Source organism: Zea mays, chromosome 2 (genome assembly GCF_902167145.1).
Source record: "Zea mays cultivar B73 chromosome 2, Zm-B73-REFERENCE-NAM-5.0, whole genome shotgun sequence".
Taxonomy (NCBI): domain Eukaryota; kingdom Viridiplantae; phylum Streptophyta; class Magnoliopsida; order Poales; family Poaceae; genus Zea; species Zea mays.
This window is the reverse complement of record NC_050097.1, coordinates 182723126-182741444: the sequence shown is the minus strand read 5'-3', so window position 1 is coordinate 182741444 and position 18319 is coordinate 182723126. Positions and strand designations below refer to the sequence as shown.

The following is an 18319-nucleotide window of genomic DNA, read 5'->3' as shown; positions in this document are numbered from 1 at the left end:
CAGGCCATTGTCATGTCTGACTAAGCTGACTAATTAAGTTGATTCCAGTTCTGGTATCATTAAAATACAAGCGAAAGATACCTGACTGAGCGCTTGAACAAAAGGCCAACTCTACAAAATCTAAAGCGCTTGAGTGAGTAAATAATTCGAAATCCATCGCAAGGATTTGGACCAAAATCGCCCATCCAAACGGCCACTCGGTAGCTTCGAACGGCCCAGTTCATGGCGATGGCGACGAGGTGTCGGCGATGGCGCCGACGCCGACGGCCCATCCCTTGACGAGCTGCAGCAGGATCTCGTTCCACGTGTCGATGGGCCCGGGCAGGCACCAGTGCACACAGTCGTTGGGCATCCGATCCTTCGCACCCTCGGCGAACGGGAACGCCCGGGTGTACAGGCCCGGGTGCCCGTCCGGGCGCATCGCCGCCAGCCGCGTCACCTGCAGCGCCTCCACCGCCAGGCCCGCCCCGCGCTCACTCGCGTCCGCGCCGGCCGCGGCGACCTCCTCGACCCCGGCGCGCAGCATCTCCAGATCCATGTACTCCATCTCCCGCTCCCCGCGCGCGTACGGCTGAGTGCGCACGCACGCGGTCGGGCTGTCCCAATCCCCCTGGAAGTGCGCGGGCGAGAACGTCGTCACCACAGCCAGCCGGGGGCGCGCGGGCGAGGACGTGGCGGCGACGCGGGATATGACCTCGCGGAGCGCGTTGCGGACGGCGAGGCGGAACACGCCGAAGAAGCCCGTCTCCGTGCGGTTGGGCTCCGGGCATCGATGGCAGCCGATGACGGCGCCACGGTCGTAGAACATGGCCGAGTTCAGGTACCACTGCCCCGCCGACAGCACCACCACGTCGAAACCCGGGACCGCCGCCGCCCACCGCTCGTCGGGCTGGTCGAAGTAGATCCGGTTGTGGTCCAGCCCTCCCGCCGCCGCCGGCGACTTGGGCCTCTCCGTGCCGTTCACTAGGAACGGTGACCAGAACACCGACACCGTCGCGTTGTGCGACGGGAACGCCCAGCGCCGGAACTTGCGGAGCTCGTCGCCGTCCCCGTCCCCGTCGCCGCCGCCAGCGCCGCGCACCAGCTGGGCCGGGAACGCGGAGGCGAGCAGGCACACCAGGGACTCGCACTGGTTCCGCGCGAGCGAGTCGCCAACGAAGGCCACGTGGCGACCGCGCACCGCGCTCAGGAACTCCTCCGGGTCGAACGGCGGCAGCGCGCACCCGCGCGGGCGCCACCGCCAGTAGATGTACCCCGTGTCCGGCCGCCCGTGCGCCTCGCAGTTCTGGCCGGCCTTGATCGTCTCGCCGCAGCTCGACCCGTTGTACCGAGGACCTGCCGCGGCCCGCACCCACTCCCCGTCCGAGTAATCGCACCGCGCTGCCGGAGCCTCCTCCGCCTGCTGCGGCCGTGACGGGGAGGTGGCGGCGCCGGTGGTGGGAGGAGAGGGGAGACGGGGAGGAAGAGATAGGAGGTAGTGGATGAGGGCGAGGGGGACGAGGGCGTAGAGCACGAAGGCGATGGCCCGCTTGGTGAGGATGGAAGACGAGCTGAAGTGGTGGCAAGGGCAAGTACTGGAGGCACCCATGGAGATGGATCCAAGATCCAATTACCAGAGCAGCAGTCTACGAGGCGCCAATGGGAGGACAAGGAGTGGAGCGCCTGCTGGTTGACGGTGGTTGAAATGGTACTAGTGAATTGCTCGCGCCCTGTACGAGTCTGGTCAATATGTTCACATAGATATAGACCAGTGTCTATGGTTTTTTAAATGTGGCATTGTTTCAAACTGCAACCAACTTCAGCTATACATTATAGTTCACTAGGTCTGTACCCATGCGTTACCACGAGAGTAAAAAATTAGTATAAAACAATATAGATACGGAACGACAAATATTACTATGGTATGCAAAATGTGTGACAAAATATCACCATACACTAATATTATATTGACGATATATAAATATATAATACTATTATAAATACACTGCTTAAATAAATTGAGCTGATGTCGAAGAAACATTATCAATGCTGCACAAATTATTTCTGAAGAGACAACATAAAATTTTAATGATGGACAAATATATCGACAACTATACACTAATCTAATCCTTTTTCTTCTATTCTTCCATGAGACACCACTTTTCTCCTGTGAGACAATAAACAGACAATCATGAGAATATTAGTAGCATATTTGCACAGCAAACAGATGACAATAATACAAATTTCATTTAGCAAGTGTAGTTACAACATGAGATGAGCAATTCAATTGATGTAGCAACATATTCAAAGAACAAAATCTATATCTCTAGTAAATTATCCATTGTGTGAAAAAGATGAAGTGAGCTTACACTGTGAGTTATCAAATCATATGCAGATCTATCAGTAATACCCACGCACTCTATCCACCCATAGGAGTAATCTATCTCAGCACCCAACAATCAACAATATAATGAGCCATTTCATTAGGTAAATGTTGTCTGGAGTGCAACCGATCCTTATCAATTCCCAAGCATGTTAGGAAAAGATAGACCCTTCAGGTGAAGTAACCAAGTGTCTCGTTATTAATAGTTCCCTATAAATAACAATAGTGTAAAATTTCAAAATTATATCCAGGGTAAGAACACCACATATAAACAAAAGAACAAAAGAAATGAGATTAAATTTGAAAGGCAAAAATTGCAAGAAACTGTTAACCTTTGCAACTGCTTCCCCAAGCTTCATTAGCTTGACTGACTCCCCTGAGAGTTGCAACTCTCTAGGAAACATGAGGAACTACAAATTAGCAACATAAAAAAATCGGATGTGATTTGTCCTCTGGGTCCACAAAATGCTTAATTTCTGCTAATGTGAATTCACACACTCGGAGAAGACCTAGTTGTGACAAGATATGATTGACAAGTTCCAGACATAGTGAGTACATTAAAAAGGGAATATCTATACAACTATTGCGTAGCCAGGAGCTGCTTTTTAGAAGCAGATTGTTGCTAACTTTACAACAAGTAACAAATGTAATGTCAAATATCATACTAAAAACAAAGTTACTGTAGAACTTTTATTAATTTCACAAACAACATATGAAGCACTAAACATCACATAAATTCTGAACTGCGGTTGAAGCATGTCACAATTGCAGAAGCAACAAGTGAAATGATATATAACACTACAAATATTAGTAAAAGCAAAACAATGAGTTCACATGTTGAGCTATGCACTTGTTTGAGCAGAATACTTGGCTCACTTTATTAACACATGCTTTGAAACCAATAAACTCTAAACTATATGCAGTGCAGAACATTAGACAAATATCTGTTAAATTGTAAGAAATTTCTTATGATTTTTCAATGAGCAGTGTTGTATCATGGTGGCAACTGGCAACCATAGGTGCCATATTAGGCACACCATCATAAAAAGAATGTGTTAGCAAAATTCAAGGCACTTTCCAAACAAATTTGGCATTGCGGTGGTGCGGACCAAACAAAAGAATGACCACACTGCAGGTGCTTTTGGAATATGCGGATGTCGAGGGCTCGACCAAAGCAAAGGCGTTGGTGGCATTACCCAAATGTTGTTGTTAGAATAAAATATCAAAGGAGAATGAAAACTCACCTTTCCAACACCGGCAACATGAGCATCGTTGGGGTTAGATCGTGGAATTACAATTTTCACCAAGTTACCTGTCCAAGTGTTAGTGAATAGATATATAGGTAAGAGACAAATAAAGAGGCAGAGATGAAAGAATCTTCGAAGTGTAACGGAAGAACAACAGGCTTAAATCACACATGTAAACGATGGTTCTCATTTTAAGGAAATTCTTTTCTACTCTCTCACGGTGTTCGTGATAGTTTGCTCTACTGGTAATCTTTCCATGCTTGATGCACCGTAAAATCCATGAACCCTTTCAGTATTCTTCAATATGAATTCAGCTTCTAGGGGTCCAGATATGGGGCCTATGGAATCGTGCATGCAAGTTAGATTATTTGCACAATGAAAATCATTCCAGAATTAAGAACATATTAGAAGAATCTTTCAGAGAATTGAAAATGCATGTACCTTCATGACATAAAACAATTATATCAGGATTAACCCCAAATGCCGCATCTGCAATGGCCTGAACACGTAAAACACTATCATCTAAAGTGGTAGCTGTCATTGCCCCGAAAGACCCTGCAGTTGTCAGACCCATATGTGCAACTACGATATGAGATCCTGCCTTGGCCATGGCAGCAACTTCATCCGGATTGAAAGCATATGGAGTAGTAAGGAAACCCATGCGATGAGCCATTGAAATCATCTCCACTTCCATGCTGACAATAAATATAATCAAGTTAATGCAACTTGTAGCCAGAGTGTCCTTCCCTTTCAGAAAAAAACTTACAACCGTAACCATTTTGCAATGCTTCATGATGACAACAATAATGCATGGAGAAATTGCACTTCCAAAAGTTTAAAATGTGTAGAACTTATACATGTACCTCATTCCAGTTTCCTCCAAATTATGTCTAAAATTCCCATCAAACAGACCTACGGTTGGGAAGTTTTGCACACCGCAAAATCCAATGGTTTCTAGTTGTCTCAGAAAGTATTCCATTCGACGAAATGGATCTATAGCACATACCCCAGCAAGAACAGGAACTCCTTTAACCACCTGAAGTTAGATCTACATCAATGGTTGTGCACAATAAAGTTGACAGACATCAGAGTGATGTTGGATTCTGAGCTACTTACAGGCAACACTTCGTTGGCCATCTGAAGTACAATATCATTTGCATCACCAAAGGGCAAGAGCCCAGCTAGTGAGCCCCTTCCAGCCATTTGAAACCGTCCAGAGTTGTACAGCTACAGCACTATAAGATCAACCCCACCACCAACTTCTTCGAACTTTGTAGATATGCCTGTTCCAGCACCAGCTCGAATAACTGGAGTACCGTCACTGATTTGTTCCTTCAGTTTATGTAATATTGATCGCGTCCTCCGCAATATTTCTGTCAGCATGGAAGAGCAGTCAATTAGGGCAAGTTTTGCTGAAGCTAGTTAAGAACAGGAATATAGCGTTAACAAATTCTGAAGCAAACTGGTTGTAGCACACAAATGATCTGTCTGGTATGTAAAAATCTGCTTTCTGGTTAGCTGTGGTGGCTTCTCTGACTTGTTATAGGAAAGTTCTAGTTATCTGACACAGACACAGGTATATCAGGTCCATAACACCCTAACTTTACCCAAATGTTGTTGTTAGAATAAAATATCAAAGGAGAATGAAAACTCACCTTTCCAACACCGATCGTTGGGGTTAGATCGTGGAATTACAATTTTCACCAAGTTACCTGTCCAAGTGTTAATGAATAAATATATAGGTAAGAGACTAATAATATAATGATTAATCAAACTCAAAATAATAGTATCAGTGTCATCGTCGTCCTTAAAATTGTTTAAAATAATAACCAGGAATAAGTTATGTTGGCATATTCCAAGTAAGCTCAAAGCCAAAAAAAAGTAATTTAAAAAGCGTACAACAACCAATAGTATCAGTGTCATTGTCGTCCTTAAAATTGATTAAAATAATAACCAGGAATAAGTTATGTTGGCATATTCTAAGGAAGCACAAAGCCAAAAAAAAAAGTAATTTAAAAATTTACGTGATGACTATATGCTATCAGAAAACATTTTCTTTAGAAAGTAACTGATCATGTAAAATTCTAGTGACCATAGTGCCTCAGCTAACCCTTCCTATAATGGTGTGCAACAATGTTTTTTTAATAATTCTTGTGTTGCTCATGCCAATGAGATATAAATCATATAAAAGCAAACATACAAGTTCAGTCTTGCATGAAATAAACTTACACAAGTAGGAAGCAAATTGATGCAGTTGTAGCACACAACACACCTCGTGTGGCCGTTGCCTCCATGGCTCTCTGCATACCCATGTCATTGCTGCTTGTGCATACCTCTCATCCATGTTGCTTGTCCACAAGGTCGACACATCTGCCATGCACAATCGTAGCCTCTAGACATAGTAAGTCATCGTTTGGAGAAACGAAACATAGATGCACCGTTGTGATTTGCCTGAATTCGTATACCAAATAATATTGGTCTTATAGAAAGCCCCTTTGCATTATGTGCCTCGGCTGAGGCAGTTCATGAGCGGATCGGAGAAGGAGAGGAAGGACGAGGGTGGGATCTTGGATCCAACGGCGGTGGGGGACAGGCCTGCACAGAAAAACACACTTTATGCAGAGCAACGATAAAACATTTAAGCATACTTGTGTGTTTTTTGTCCATGACCCATCACTGGGACAAAAATAGATGTAAGGTGAGTAGGTGAACACATACTGATATATTTTTTAGAAGCTGGAAACTGACATCCTTTGCCATGTAAGCTTTCGGATGTCACTTCCCTTCAGACCAGTTAAGGCTTCGTTCGTTTCTACCCAACCAGACCAGGTTGAGGCTGGATTGGAGCTCAATCCAGGTTATATTCCAAGCCCACGAAAAAATCCGGATTCTAATTTTTTTGTGTTCGGTTAAGCCCACTGGCTTTCAAGCCCATGGGTTTGGGATTTTTTTTGGCTAGGGACGGTCCTGGATTGGAGCCAAGTCTCCAGGGGTCTGGAACAAATCCCGCGAGACTAAGGAGCGGCGGCGGCGCAAAGAAGACGAGTCATCCTCCTCGTCGTCGACGACCTCTACTGCTGGCGAGCTTCTCTCCGGTAGGATCCCTTCTCTTTCGTTAGATCTGCTCTCTGCCTCTCTTTTGTTCGGCGTTGGACAGGCACAGGCAGCACCACGCGCTGGGATCTGCTCTCTGCTGGCACAAGGCCGAGGTCCAACCAGATCGTCCTAGGGCCGGCCGAGGGCGCGACCGCTGTCAGGCTGACGGTGGACGAGGCGGTCAGGTTCTAGGAGGCGGTCAGGAAGCAAGACGCCATCGGCGAGTCCTCGAGCACCACCCCTTGGACCTGGCACAAGAAACACGATATCCGTTGAAGCTTCCGTTCGCTGAAGCTTGTACGCAAACGCCGGGATCGCGGACAGGACAAGTGCCGCTGAAGCTTCCGTCCGCTGCCCACGGCTCCGCGCAACATGCAGCAGGGCCTCTCTACGGTGCAGGGCGACGCGCTGGCGAACCTTTAGGTAGCAGCGGGAGAGCGCGACTGCGCGGGTAGAGTAGGGTGAAGGAGAAGAAGATGTCGAAGGTGAGGAGCACCGTGAGGTTGTGGTTCCTGTCGTCGGATGGAGCAGCTGATGCGCCGTCGCCTGGACGGAGCAGCTGATGCGCCGTGAGGTTGGGAGAAATTTGGGAAATAGAGTACAGTTGGGCAGCAAATTCCTTCTTGGCCACTAGCACCACTAGCTTCTTCTCCTCTCTCTCTCTACACGCCGCACGGAGACACTTCTTTGCTTGCTTGCTTCTTTGCTTGCCTGCCATGTCCCATCTGTGTTGTGCCACAGCCCCCACGGAGAACAAAGTAGATAGCTGATGGAGAGGCTAATGAAATTAGATTGTAGAGAAATGTGTAGGTCTATACAGAGAAGGTGAATATACAATTTATTTATTTTCACTTAGTTCAGTACATGGAATTTCCCTCTTCTAAACACCGTTGGATGTTTGTACTGCATTCTCTCAGTCTTATGTGCTATAGTAACTAGTACATGGAATATGTTCTTACTGATGCTTATATGAACCAAATAATTTATTTATTTTCAGATTGTCCCTGCTCCAGCAAGAGTAGGCGAGGACGAGCCTCCCCCATCCTAGGTGTTGGTGCCTGACTCATTTTATCAAGGTACTAGCCAAAACCTAAAGAAACTGAATTATATGAACTGCATAACTAGCTTTAGTAATTAGTTTTCCTTATTTCTCTTGATGTTATTTTTAGTTTTGCTGTGGACATGAGCAATAGAGATCACCTTAGGAGGAGGGAGGAGGATGGTGATGACCTCTTCCTTTTGATTCTCCCTTCCCTACATCTTTTGAATGCATGGGGATGCTTATTAATTGATATGGGTTCCCTGCTGTTTTTCTTTCTGCATAAATTTCATTTTTTTATCTGTTGATTTCTGCTTTTGATTCCTTATTTAAACTTTGCAGACAGGAAATATTGGTCATATGGAGATAGTTCTGCACAGCGTTCTGAGTCTGCATGTGCCAGTATGAGCTATATATATGTTGCATTTCTCCATGTTTGGGCTCAGCATGTAATAGAACTGAAGGAAGGTTGTTGCAAGACTTGTATGGCATGCTTAAATTTCTGGATAAAATCTAGCTTATACTAAGTCTATTACATGTTTAAATTTTTGAAAAAAAATGTATCGAGAATTGGATGGAATGCTTAAATTTCTAGAGAAATGACATGTTCTATGCTTAAATTTCTGGATTAATGACATGTTTTATGCTTAAATGTTGTTGATTTTATTGGCTTTTGTTGGTATTTAAGATTAGAATTTAATCCACATGGAATAAACGAACAAACATAGTTATTTGGGTTTTGGGATATAATCCATATGGCATAAACGAACAAACATTGGTTGATTGGGTTTTGGGATTTAATCCCACAAGGGATTGGGTGAAAGTCTTGGATTCACCCAATCCATGTGGGGGAAAAAATCAACCCGGGAAAGAATCCCAGATTGCCGAACAAAGGCCTAACATGGGTTACAACCCAATTTGCAAGGTCATTGTGTACTGACAAGGAATACTATTGGCAAATAATGTTCATCAGCATAGCAGTTGCGACCACCTTCCATCCCAGGATGAATACAAATTAATAAAAGGCCACATCTATATTTTAGATCAAAAAATATTGTTAGTGCATGTTTTTTTGGTATACTCTGTCAATTCCAAAATATAGGTGTGGTTTGATTTGGCACAATCTCAAAGCATTTAAATATTGTTTTTTTGCGCCGCAAAAGGACAAACATGTATTTGGTTTTGATCATATACTACATAAAGAAGTTAGTAAATAGATGACAATCTCACTCTGCAATGAAGCTTGAAATTAGTATAGTAAAGACTATCTGCAATAACCTGTGCCTGCTGGCGTTTGACCGAGAACCACTGAAATAGTTAAAGTCAAATCAAACTCTTCCATTGCTAACAAGAATCCATAGAGTTGGAAGCTATGTACCCTACAAAACGACTTAAATCAATTCATAGAAGATGGGTCCAAAAATAAGTAAAAATTCATTTCAGTTTAGGTGACAAGATGTAAGTATTCAAACCTTTATTGCTTCAGTTTCAGAACAACATATCTCATTTTGACCCTTATCATCCTCAAGTTTATTTGAGATTTATTCTATCTACAAAATTGAAATTGTACTAATGACTAATTAGAATTCTAGGCAGAGTAGGAGATACTTCCTAAAACATACATGGTATTAGTAGGATGAAAATGTCATAATTGTGAACAAATAAGATACTTGAAACATGTTCGAAGCAAAGATGCACTGGAACATACTTCCCTCCAGTCAACAAACTCTTTTTTTGTAAATGAAGATCCATCTCTGAATTGGCATATCTATAAAGCTCCATCTAACTAAATTGGAATATCTAGTCTAGAAAGCTATAAAATTACTCTAACTGAACACTCAACGTCTGAAACAGACTCCATCAGACTGCACACAAAAAATCACCAGAATTTCCTTCGGTGAAAGTAAATTATCTTAACTCCGGCTAATTAAAGACTTGCTAGTCAAAAGTTGTTACCATTGTTGGCAGCCTGAACAATCAGGCGCACAGTTCAGGGATCAGCGACACCCATGTTCTTGATAGGTAAGCTTGCAGTTATGCCAGAGCCGGACGCAGGTCTCCGTCTCCTTGCTGCAAAGAGTAGGGCAGGCCCATGTGTGTTACCCAGTGAGGCGGTTGTGCTCCCTTCTTTATCAGCTCAGGCGTCAGATTTTCTAGAAAGAACCGTAGGAGCCTTGCCAAGTTGACAGCATGTGTGGCTACGACATATTTTCCTCCACCTTCATTCATCGATTCTTCACCACCCCATTCCACTGGGGGAAACAATGACACGAATCTCCCTGGATAACTGTTGTAAACCTCGAGTACAACAGATGTAACCCTCAATTACAACCTAGCATTCGCCCAAAAGGGACGCTGGGACAGACCAACGGCTCAAGCGTGCGCGGCTAGCAGTACACACGTAGTAGACGGCACGACAGGTCGGAGGGGGAGGGGGGGCGCTTACTTCCTTGGGGTGCGAGGAGTAGGGGTGAGACGCGTAGCGCGAGGCTTCAAGGGCCTCCTCCAGGTCGGGCTGCGAGGATTGTTGGTAGCCGCGGCGAACGGATTGAGTCGCCCCCATCCAAAACCATGGCGTGTTTGCGCCGTGGATACGATTCCGGAGGTCTGGTGGGCGGTTTGCGGCGCGACAGCGATGAATACGGAGGTCTGGCGGGCGGGGTTGGGGGCGGTTTGCGGCAGCGATGAATACGGAGGTCGGGTTGCCGGGGTTGGCGGGCGGTTTGCGGGGTTTCCGAGCGGGCGTGTGCTTTTTGGGGGCGGGGGCGGTCTACACACCGCCCTTAATTGTTAGTACATATTAAAGATAAATTGCTAGAAAATATCATGCAATCCTCATTACATAAAATTGAACTTGGGACATGAGATGAATTGGTTAGTCTAACACAGGGATGGCAACGGGTACATACCCGTCGGGTAGTACCATTCCATACCCGTACCCATCAAAAAAAATTCTACCCGTCGGGTTACCCATATATACTCGCGGGTATAAAATCTTACCCATACCCGTACCCGCGCGGGTATTTTTACCCGTCGGGTAACCCGTACCCACTAGGAAAGAATTAAATTTCAATATACCAATCACTCAAAATATTAAATAAACATATAAAAACAACTTCAATTTCACATATAACAAATCATATGATTACATAACTTGGTATCTAGACAAATAATAACTAGAGAAGGGTTTTATTCTAGCTAAGTTGGACTATATTAGATGTTTATAGTGCTATTGATGCGGGTATATTTTACCCACGGGTAGACGGGTATGGGTAGTACCAATTCATACCTGTACCCGTCTACCCAACGGGTAGAGGTTTTTACCCATTAACATACCCGCGGGTAGAGAAATCATCTCGTACCTGCCTTCATATCGGGTAAAACTCGTCGGGTATTCGGGTTTCGGGTACCCATTGCCATCTCTAGTCTAACAGCAAAGAAGCCTCTAGAGAAGAGCACAAAGGTGAAGTCTCTGCTCTCTGGTTTATCAGCTGCAGCCTCAAGGATCCGTTCCCACTCTTGTTGTAGGCATCATTCGTGTAGTTTGCATACCAGAACTGCAGGTGAACCCACTCGACTAAATTCAGTCTCTGTTCCATGTCATGTAAACGTGCAATGAAATAGTAGTACCAGTAGTATTAATATGGAAGAGCAAGTAGTACTGAATACTGATCAAAGGTTGTATCAGCGCGGTGCTCAGATAGCATGTTTGGTACATCTAGTTTTTAAGCTGGCAGATTTCAGAGCTTCCCGTGTGAATGCTAGATGAAATGCAATTGTCTGAAAGAAAGCCCACAGGTTGAAATGTAACAAACCTGAAACAGCAGGGAGAGAAAACGCCGACCTAGTCGTCGTTGGAGGGGTTCGGATGAAGATCTACTCCTAGCTCTATATATAGTAACTAGGTGGGTGCCCGTGCGTTGCAACGGAGACATATAATACCATGATAACTTATATATAAATAGGTATGTGCCCGTGCGTTGCCACGAGGTGGGGAGCATGGAGAGCGACGTCTAGGCTACAAATATTGTATGTACCATGTTGTTAGGTTTGTTCTTCAGTCCTCTCTTAGGATTCCAGTAAACGGGACATTAGCAGACAACAACCGGTCAGAAGTCAAATCCACTAATCTTAAATTCTCAATCACATATAGGGTGGTAACGAGCTATAAATTTTACACTATAAAATTAAGGATCAGATCGGATCAGAATCATGTTTTATTTTTATTCACTTTTGAACTAAAATTAATTAAATGGTTCAAACAAATTGTGAAAAGACATAATCCATTACCACTCCTAATCACATCTCACGAACCATCACCATTCAAGTGCAGAACGCCAAGATGGCACTTGAGGAGTGATGAGATCACAACACGTGACTCCCCGGGCCCAAAAGCCCAATAAAACCTTCTCATCACAACAAATCCCCAAATTGTCTCTAGGAATTCACCAGCAAGGGAGATTACAAACCAACACTTGGCCACATGAATGAATGCCCTCAAGGCTCTGTCTGATGTAGAGGCCAAGCAAAGCAGATAAAAGTATAAGGCCATGCATTCTAGCTACAACTAGGAAGCAAGGCACTGACCTGTTAGAATTAGAAAAATATTTAACAGCAATAAGCACAACAAATGTAGGCATCATTTTGCTTTTCAGGTACTACACCACACGGACAGAGGAAAAATATAAAAGGCTATTATACACATGATTACACCCGCAAACCTCAAATCAATCTATAATTGTTCCCTTAGCACCACAAATCATGATCAAGGATAAGTTTGATCCAAGCATCATTCTAGCTTTTTACGGATCTGCAATGATTTTACACCTCATGCTCATGCTCATGCTGATACACCCAAAAATATAATTCTAAGATATTTCTAAGAAAAAATATGTATGTTTAGGAGAACCAAATGGGGGACTAAGGTTTTCCTGAGCTGTGTGGCTAATGACATGTATAGATGCAGGACCGATCCTTGTTTCAACACGGTTGTCCAAAGCCAAATGATTAGTTGCGAAACTGCTTAGCTACTCTGCAAAAACAGATCAACCAGTACAGAAACACGTTGTTTTAGGCCAACTGAGGAGTTCCTAGAGTTTTGCAACAAATCACCCGCTAACAAAGTGGTTACCTTTATGTCAGTTTTTGCGCATTGCGCTTCTCAACCATCTGCTGTGAATCCAAACACCCCCGGCTGGCTATTTTTTTCTCATCTAGCATGCATGCAGACAATCTATGACCCAAGGTATTGTTTGTTCATCAAGGACCATACAACCTGTGTCATTAACGCCAGCTGTGTAAAAAAAGCAAGCAGTATTATCGAGAACGAACCACGACTGCTACCTAAGTTCAAGTAGAAAACAAGCACCAGTCATATGCCTATGTATGTAAGCGAAATTAGTAGAACTTCATTTCTACGGATATATCAAAATCTCTTCCACCTTGACTCTAGAGCTTGAATAGCCCATGCTTCATCTTCTGTGGCGGGCACTGAAATTAGCTGGAGGCTAGAGCATGAGCAAATAGTAGGCAACAATAAGCCAGAAGTTCATTCTTTTCATAAGATCTTTGCTAAAAAAGCACTGAATATTTAATCTAAAGGATCCATTTTCATGTTCTTGTAATATGTTGCTCCTAATAGAACATCTGTATATATATCTTTTGAACATTCGCTGCATCTAAGGGCATAGGGTTTACAAATTAAAGGTCTAGATTCCAGAATTCAGTTGAGTCATGAAAATGGTGGCATGGCACCGATTGGTCAAAATGAAGAATTCTGAACGGACAACTATAGACCAGCAAGTGAAAAAATGCCTCACAGGCTCACCTGGCACGTCTCTGACAACACCCATGCCAAGCTCGGAATTATCCCCGAGCATGGAGCACAGGAACTGCTCTGCCTCTTCAACACTGTCCTTGCGGCCACCAGACCCGTCGCCATCGCTCTCCCCGTCCCGACCCTTCCAAGCATTTGGCATGCTTACTATAGAATTAGCCGCGGATCATGTGTACTCCTTGCCAATCACGTCCGCGACCATGCCCGTAGCGGCCACCGCAACCCGCTTGGGCCTCCGACCAGCCTTTCTTCCACCAGATCCACTGTGCGGCAAGAGATCCAGTGGCGGCGGGGGGCTGCGGCAGGTGCATGTCCTGCGTGGAAGACAGGATACTGGTGGCCACAAAAGGGTCCCCTCCGACCTCGCGGTAGGCGGAGTCGATCTGGTTGAAGGTGGCGCTGGCGAATGCGTCGAGCAGCCAAGCGAGCGCTGATGGCGGACCCTAAGCATGGAGCGCGGATGGCGGGCGAGCGCTGAGAGCGGGATCTGCGCGGGCGAGCGCTGATGGCGGTGGAGGGAATTATCCTGCTTGGTGTGGGCGGCCTGTGAGGTTGGTGGAACCAGGACGATAGAGATTAGGAGGCGGGGGCATGGACGCGTCAGGCGCCCACTCTCCATGCTTAATTAGTAGTAGGGATAAGTAGTATAGATAATCAATTTGTGATTCTGACCATACATAAATTTTGTTATTTATAATCTATCTGTTTCACCACTACATTGCAACCATCAGTATCATGCAGACTTCGATATATGTCACGATTTGCATGGTCTCATTATTGGAGAGCACGTTTCACACATACCGGAAGAAATTCCCTCGTACATCGTTAGTCATCGGACACGTACCACCATACGCTTTTGCTTAAACAAAAAGGTAAGTGTGTGTGTTTGCAAGACTAATGGTCAAACATCGTATAACCATAAAGTTAGAGTACTATATTAATATATTAAATAAATTAATCCAATAGACATAGATTAACTCAATTAACATAGGATAAATAAATATCTAATTATAAAAGTATGAAACATGGTATAATCAATGTTGTTACTGCGTAGTAAATATTCATACGAGACTAACACAACTGGAACAGTTCAATTTGGAATTAAAATGGGGAAGTTACGAATTTCCAAAGTTTCTATGTATTTGATATAGGATTAATTAGGAAATCAATTTTATTGTTGTTTTCATGACAAAACAGAGGTATTATGTGATAAAAAATAATATTATAGAATTATAGAAATTGGAATAAACTCATTTGGATTTAATATGAAATTTCCATGAATTAAATGGGTTTCTGCAATTATTTTTAAACTAAAAATCAATTTCTAAACTCCTTTTCCCTATTTTTTTTATTTCCTGGACTGCGTCCCAAATTCCAGAAAGATCAGGGACCAAGCTATAAACGTTTTTCTAGACTCAGTGAGCATACAGAGTAGATGGTGGGTTAAACACAAAAGACGTCTTAGTTGAAGTTATACACGATTCAACATGAGTCACGTTGGCTAAGGGGTGGAAGGCTAGGCATTCTGCTCAATAGATCCAAGGTTTGATCCCTGAGTAGCCACGGTTTGATTTTTTTCTGCGCGCGGAACGGGGAGGGCATAACGACCGACTACTCTTACCTTCTTAATAAGTAGTATAGATAATATGCCTTTCTAAAGAATGTTGCCTCTTCTGAGTTGCCTGGTGGTACCCATAAACAATTTGAAGCAACTAAAGAGCAAAATAACAACATATATTACAATTGCCAAATATGTTTACCTTGTATTTTCTCAAGAGGAGCCTGGTGAAGGCAACTCAATGTTTCTTTTTGTTTTTTGGAACTTTGTTTTATGGTCTTTAAATAAGAGACCAGTGAATGCGCTTCAAGTTCTTCTGTTGTACTCTTATTTTCCTTCCAATTTAAAAAATAGCAGTGAAATTTAAAAAAATAGCAGTGAAGAGCGAGAGGAAGCTAGTAGAGTTGCTAGGAAGGATGAAACCAGCTTAAACATATGTTGTTGGCATTGATATGATAATATTAACGTGCATCAGTTTAAGATTTTCTAAAGCATCAATATTGTTTTTTCTTTTTTTTTCTGAAAATTGACATTCTCTCTTATGAGCAGTTTAAAGATTATGTTTTCTTTCCTCTAAGTTAGCTATGTTTGTTTGAAGATGTTGCCATCGGTCATTCCAATGTAAAGTAGCCAAGAAAATACAATTTTTAAAAGATAATAAGCTAATTTGGAAAGGTATAAAAATGTACATAACAGATAATAACTATGCATGAACAGCTAATCAGTGTGAAGGTGGACATATAAACAATAATAGAACGCACTTGAAAAAAAAGAGAAACCCAAAGACATGTAGAACATAAAGGTAAGGATCGTGCACTAACCTGTATGGTAGTAGTGACATAGGGGTATCAGTGGTAAGAAGTGCAATGCTTTTGATTTTTTGCTGTGATGTTGGAGTAAAAGGAAGCATTCATGTTTAGATCAAAGGGAAAAACTTTTTTCAAGGAGTAGACTAAATAACAGGTGTAAACTGGCTAAAGTTTTAGAATTACAATGCACATGAAATCTTCTGAGAACTAACTGTAACATGTTAAGATTCTGAAGTTTTTAGGAGGGAGGGCTTTATATTACTATATATACGCAATACGCTTGTGCAAAGCAAGGTAGAAAAATACTTTTACCTTGTATCTTCTCAAGAGGAGCCTAGTGAAGGCAATTCAATTTTTTCTTTCTTTTGGTACCTTGCATTCTGGTCTTCAAATAAGAGATCAGTGAATGCTCTTCAAGTTCTTCTGTTGTAGTCTTACCTTCCTTCCTATTAAAAAATAGCAGTGGATAGCAACAGGAAGCTTTTAGAGCTGCTAGGAAGGATGAAACCAGCTAAAACATATGTTGTTGCCACTGATAATATTATTAAGCATCAGCCTAAGATTTTCTAAAAAAATCTTTCTAAAAAATGGTATTCTATCTTATGAGCGCATTAAAGCTTATGCTTTGTTTCCTCTAAGTTAACAAATGTGTACGTGTGTGTGTGTGTATATATATATATATATATATATATATATATATATATATATATATATATATATATATATATATATATATATATATATATATATATATATATATATATATATATATATATATATATATATGTGGTCAAGTAACAGCAGACGTATACATGCAAATAATATATTACATGGAAGCAAATTTTTTTTTTGGAAAATACATCTTTCCATGAATGGTCGGAGGACAAATCACATAAGCAATGGAGAAAAAATCCCAGAGCAGCATCAAAATGGCATAAAGCAATCAGACTTTTAGCATGCGTAGCATTCAATCGGCAATACTTACCAATCGACGGACGAGGGAGAAGCCAGCAGCATCCAGATGGGGAACGACGATGTGGACGTATTTGCTCCAGAGGAAAGGAATGGGTCGCGTGCGGCGATCTCGTAGAGGCGTATGGTCTACAACAACCATCATCTCTTCTCACCTGTGCTTCTTCTTCACCGGGTGGCCGTGCTCCGCGAGCGGCGATGACCTCCACGACGAGCACACCTCATGGCACTACCGCTTAGCCTCGTTCAGCGCTGACGGCGCGGTCGTCTTGCGCTTCTCCTCGGGTGCCCTGCTGGTTGGGCGTCGACGCCCACAAGCACCACCTCCGGCGATAGCTCCCACTGGCGCGGGCGAGGATGACGGCGAGGAGAGGAAGGGGAAGAAGTCGTCGATGAGCGGGCGAGAGGAGGGGACGGCAACGACGACTACCGGCAGGGTGATGGCGACGACGAACGGCAGCTGCGGTGGCGAAGCAATGGGACAAGGCGACGGCGCCCCTCCGGCGCGAACGCGAGGAAGACGCGAACAATTTTTATTCTATTTTTTGTCCCCATCTCAAACTCTCTCGAAGACGTGCCGGTAGGCAGCTAGCCCTTTTTTTGGCCGTAGTGTCGAGCGATCTAGAAGTTTCCAGGTCTCTGCCGAAGACACAGGCAGTCCAAATGACAGCTATGGGAAAAGGACCTTTTCGCCCCTGCACTTTGTTTCGTTGCCTTCCTGTGCTTTTCCAACCGCTGATGCGTAATCCAATGGACGACGTTTTTTAGCCGATGTGGATGAACTAATCGACGCCGTTTTGAACCGGCTTTGTATATAGAGAAGTACTCTCTTAAAGCACTGAGGAAGTGAGCATGGTTTCTGTCATCTGTTAGGAGTACTTAGTGCAAGTGCAAGGTTTGCCTTCAATCAAATTTTCCTATCTGAAGTAAGATTATCTAACACATTATACATATTGGTGACATAAAGTATGAAAATATTTTCATGTTTTATTTAGTTTGATTTAATAATAATATATACTTTTTAAGATATTGCTAGTTAAAGGAACACTATGTAGTTAAAATCCTGTTATACCATATATTTCTTACTAGAGAAAATAAGCCTATATTTTAACTCTTCTTTCACGCATAGGACCTACAATCCAAAACTAGAGTTGTTCAAACGTCGGTCATATTTGAGTCACGACAAGGTCGGGTTGTGGGAAATAGGGGCGGATCTACACCCCGGGCCACCCGGTCCGTGGCCCGGGGCTTGATCCATGTAACTCTATATAAGTCTCTATTTATACGGTATAAAATAGTTAAGATAAAATGAAGAGAATGAAATTTAGTAGATTTGGCCCGGGTCATAGAAAAATTCTGGATCCGCCCCTGTGGGAAACACAACCACGACATGTGTTTGA

General features: G+C 43.4%; 1 protein-coding gene across 9 annotated transcripts; it reads right to left on the bottom strand.

Moving 5' to 3' along the window:
• Positions 1-15: 15 nt before the first annotated feature.
• Positions 16-17607, bottom strand: LOC100191567 (putative DUF231 domain containing family protein). Of its 9 annotated transcripts, none has more exons than XM_020547351.3 (12): positions 9217-10507; positions 9023-9123; positions 5839-6204; positions 5265-5321; positions 4726-4982; positions 4473-4645; positions 4051-4304; positions 3829-3947; positions 3607-3674; positions 2695-2772; positions 2349-2572; positions 16-2146 (listed from the first exon to the last, which is right to left on the bottom strand). In XM_020547351.3, exon 12 carries the CDS (start codon positions 1586-1588, stop codon positions 221-223), a length of 1368 nt encoding a protein of 455 aa, XP_020402940.1. In that variant the 5' UTR covers positions 1589-2146; positions 2349-2572; positions 2695-2772; positions 3607-3674; positions 3829-3947; positions 4051-4304; positions 4473-4645; positions 4726-4982; positions 5265-5321; positions 5839-6204; positions 9023-9123; positions 9217-10507; the 3' UTR covers positions 16-220. The 9 variants fall into 9 exon arrangements, 7 of the variants coding, with proteins under 7 accessions (XP_020402940.1, XP_035820364.1, XP_035820365.1 ...); XM_035964471.1 differs by having other exon boundaries at positions 3780-3947; positions 5882-6204; XM_035964472.1 differs by having other exon boundaries at positions 5882-6204.
• Positions 17608-18319: the final 712 nt, after the last annotated feature.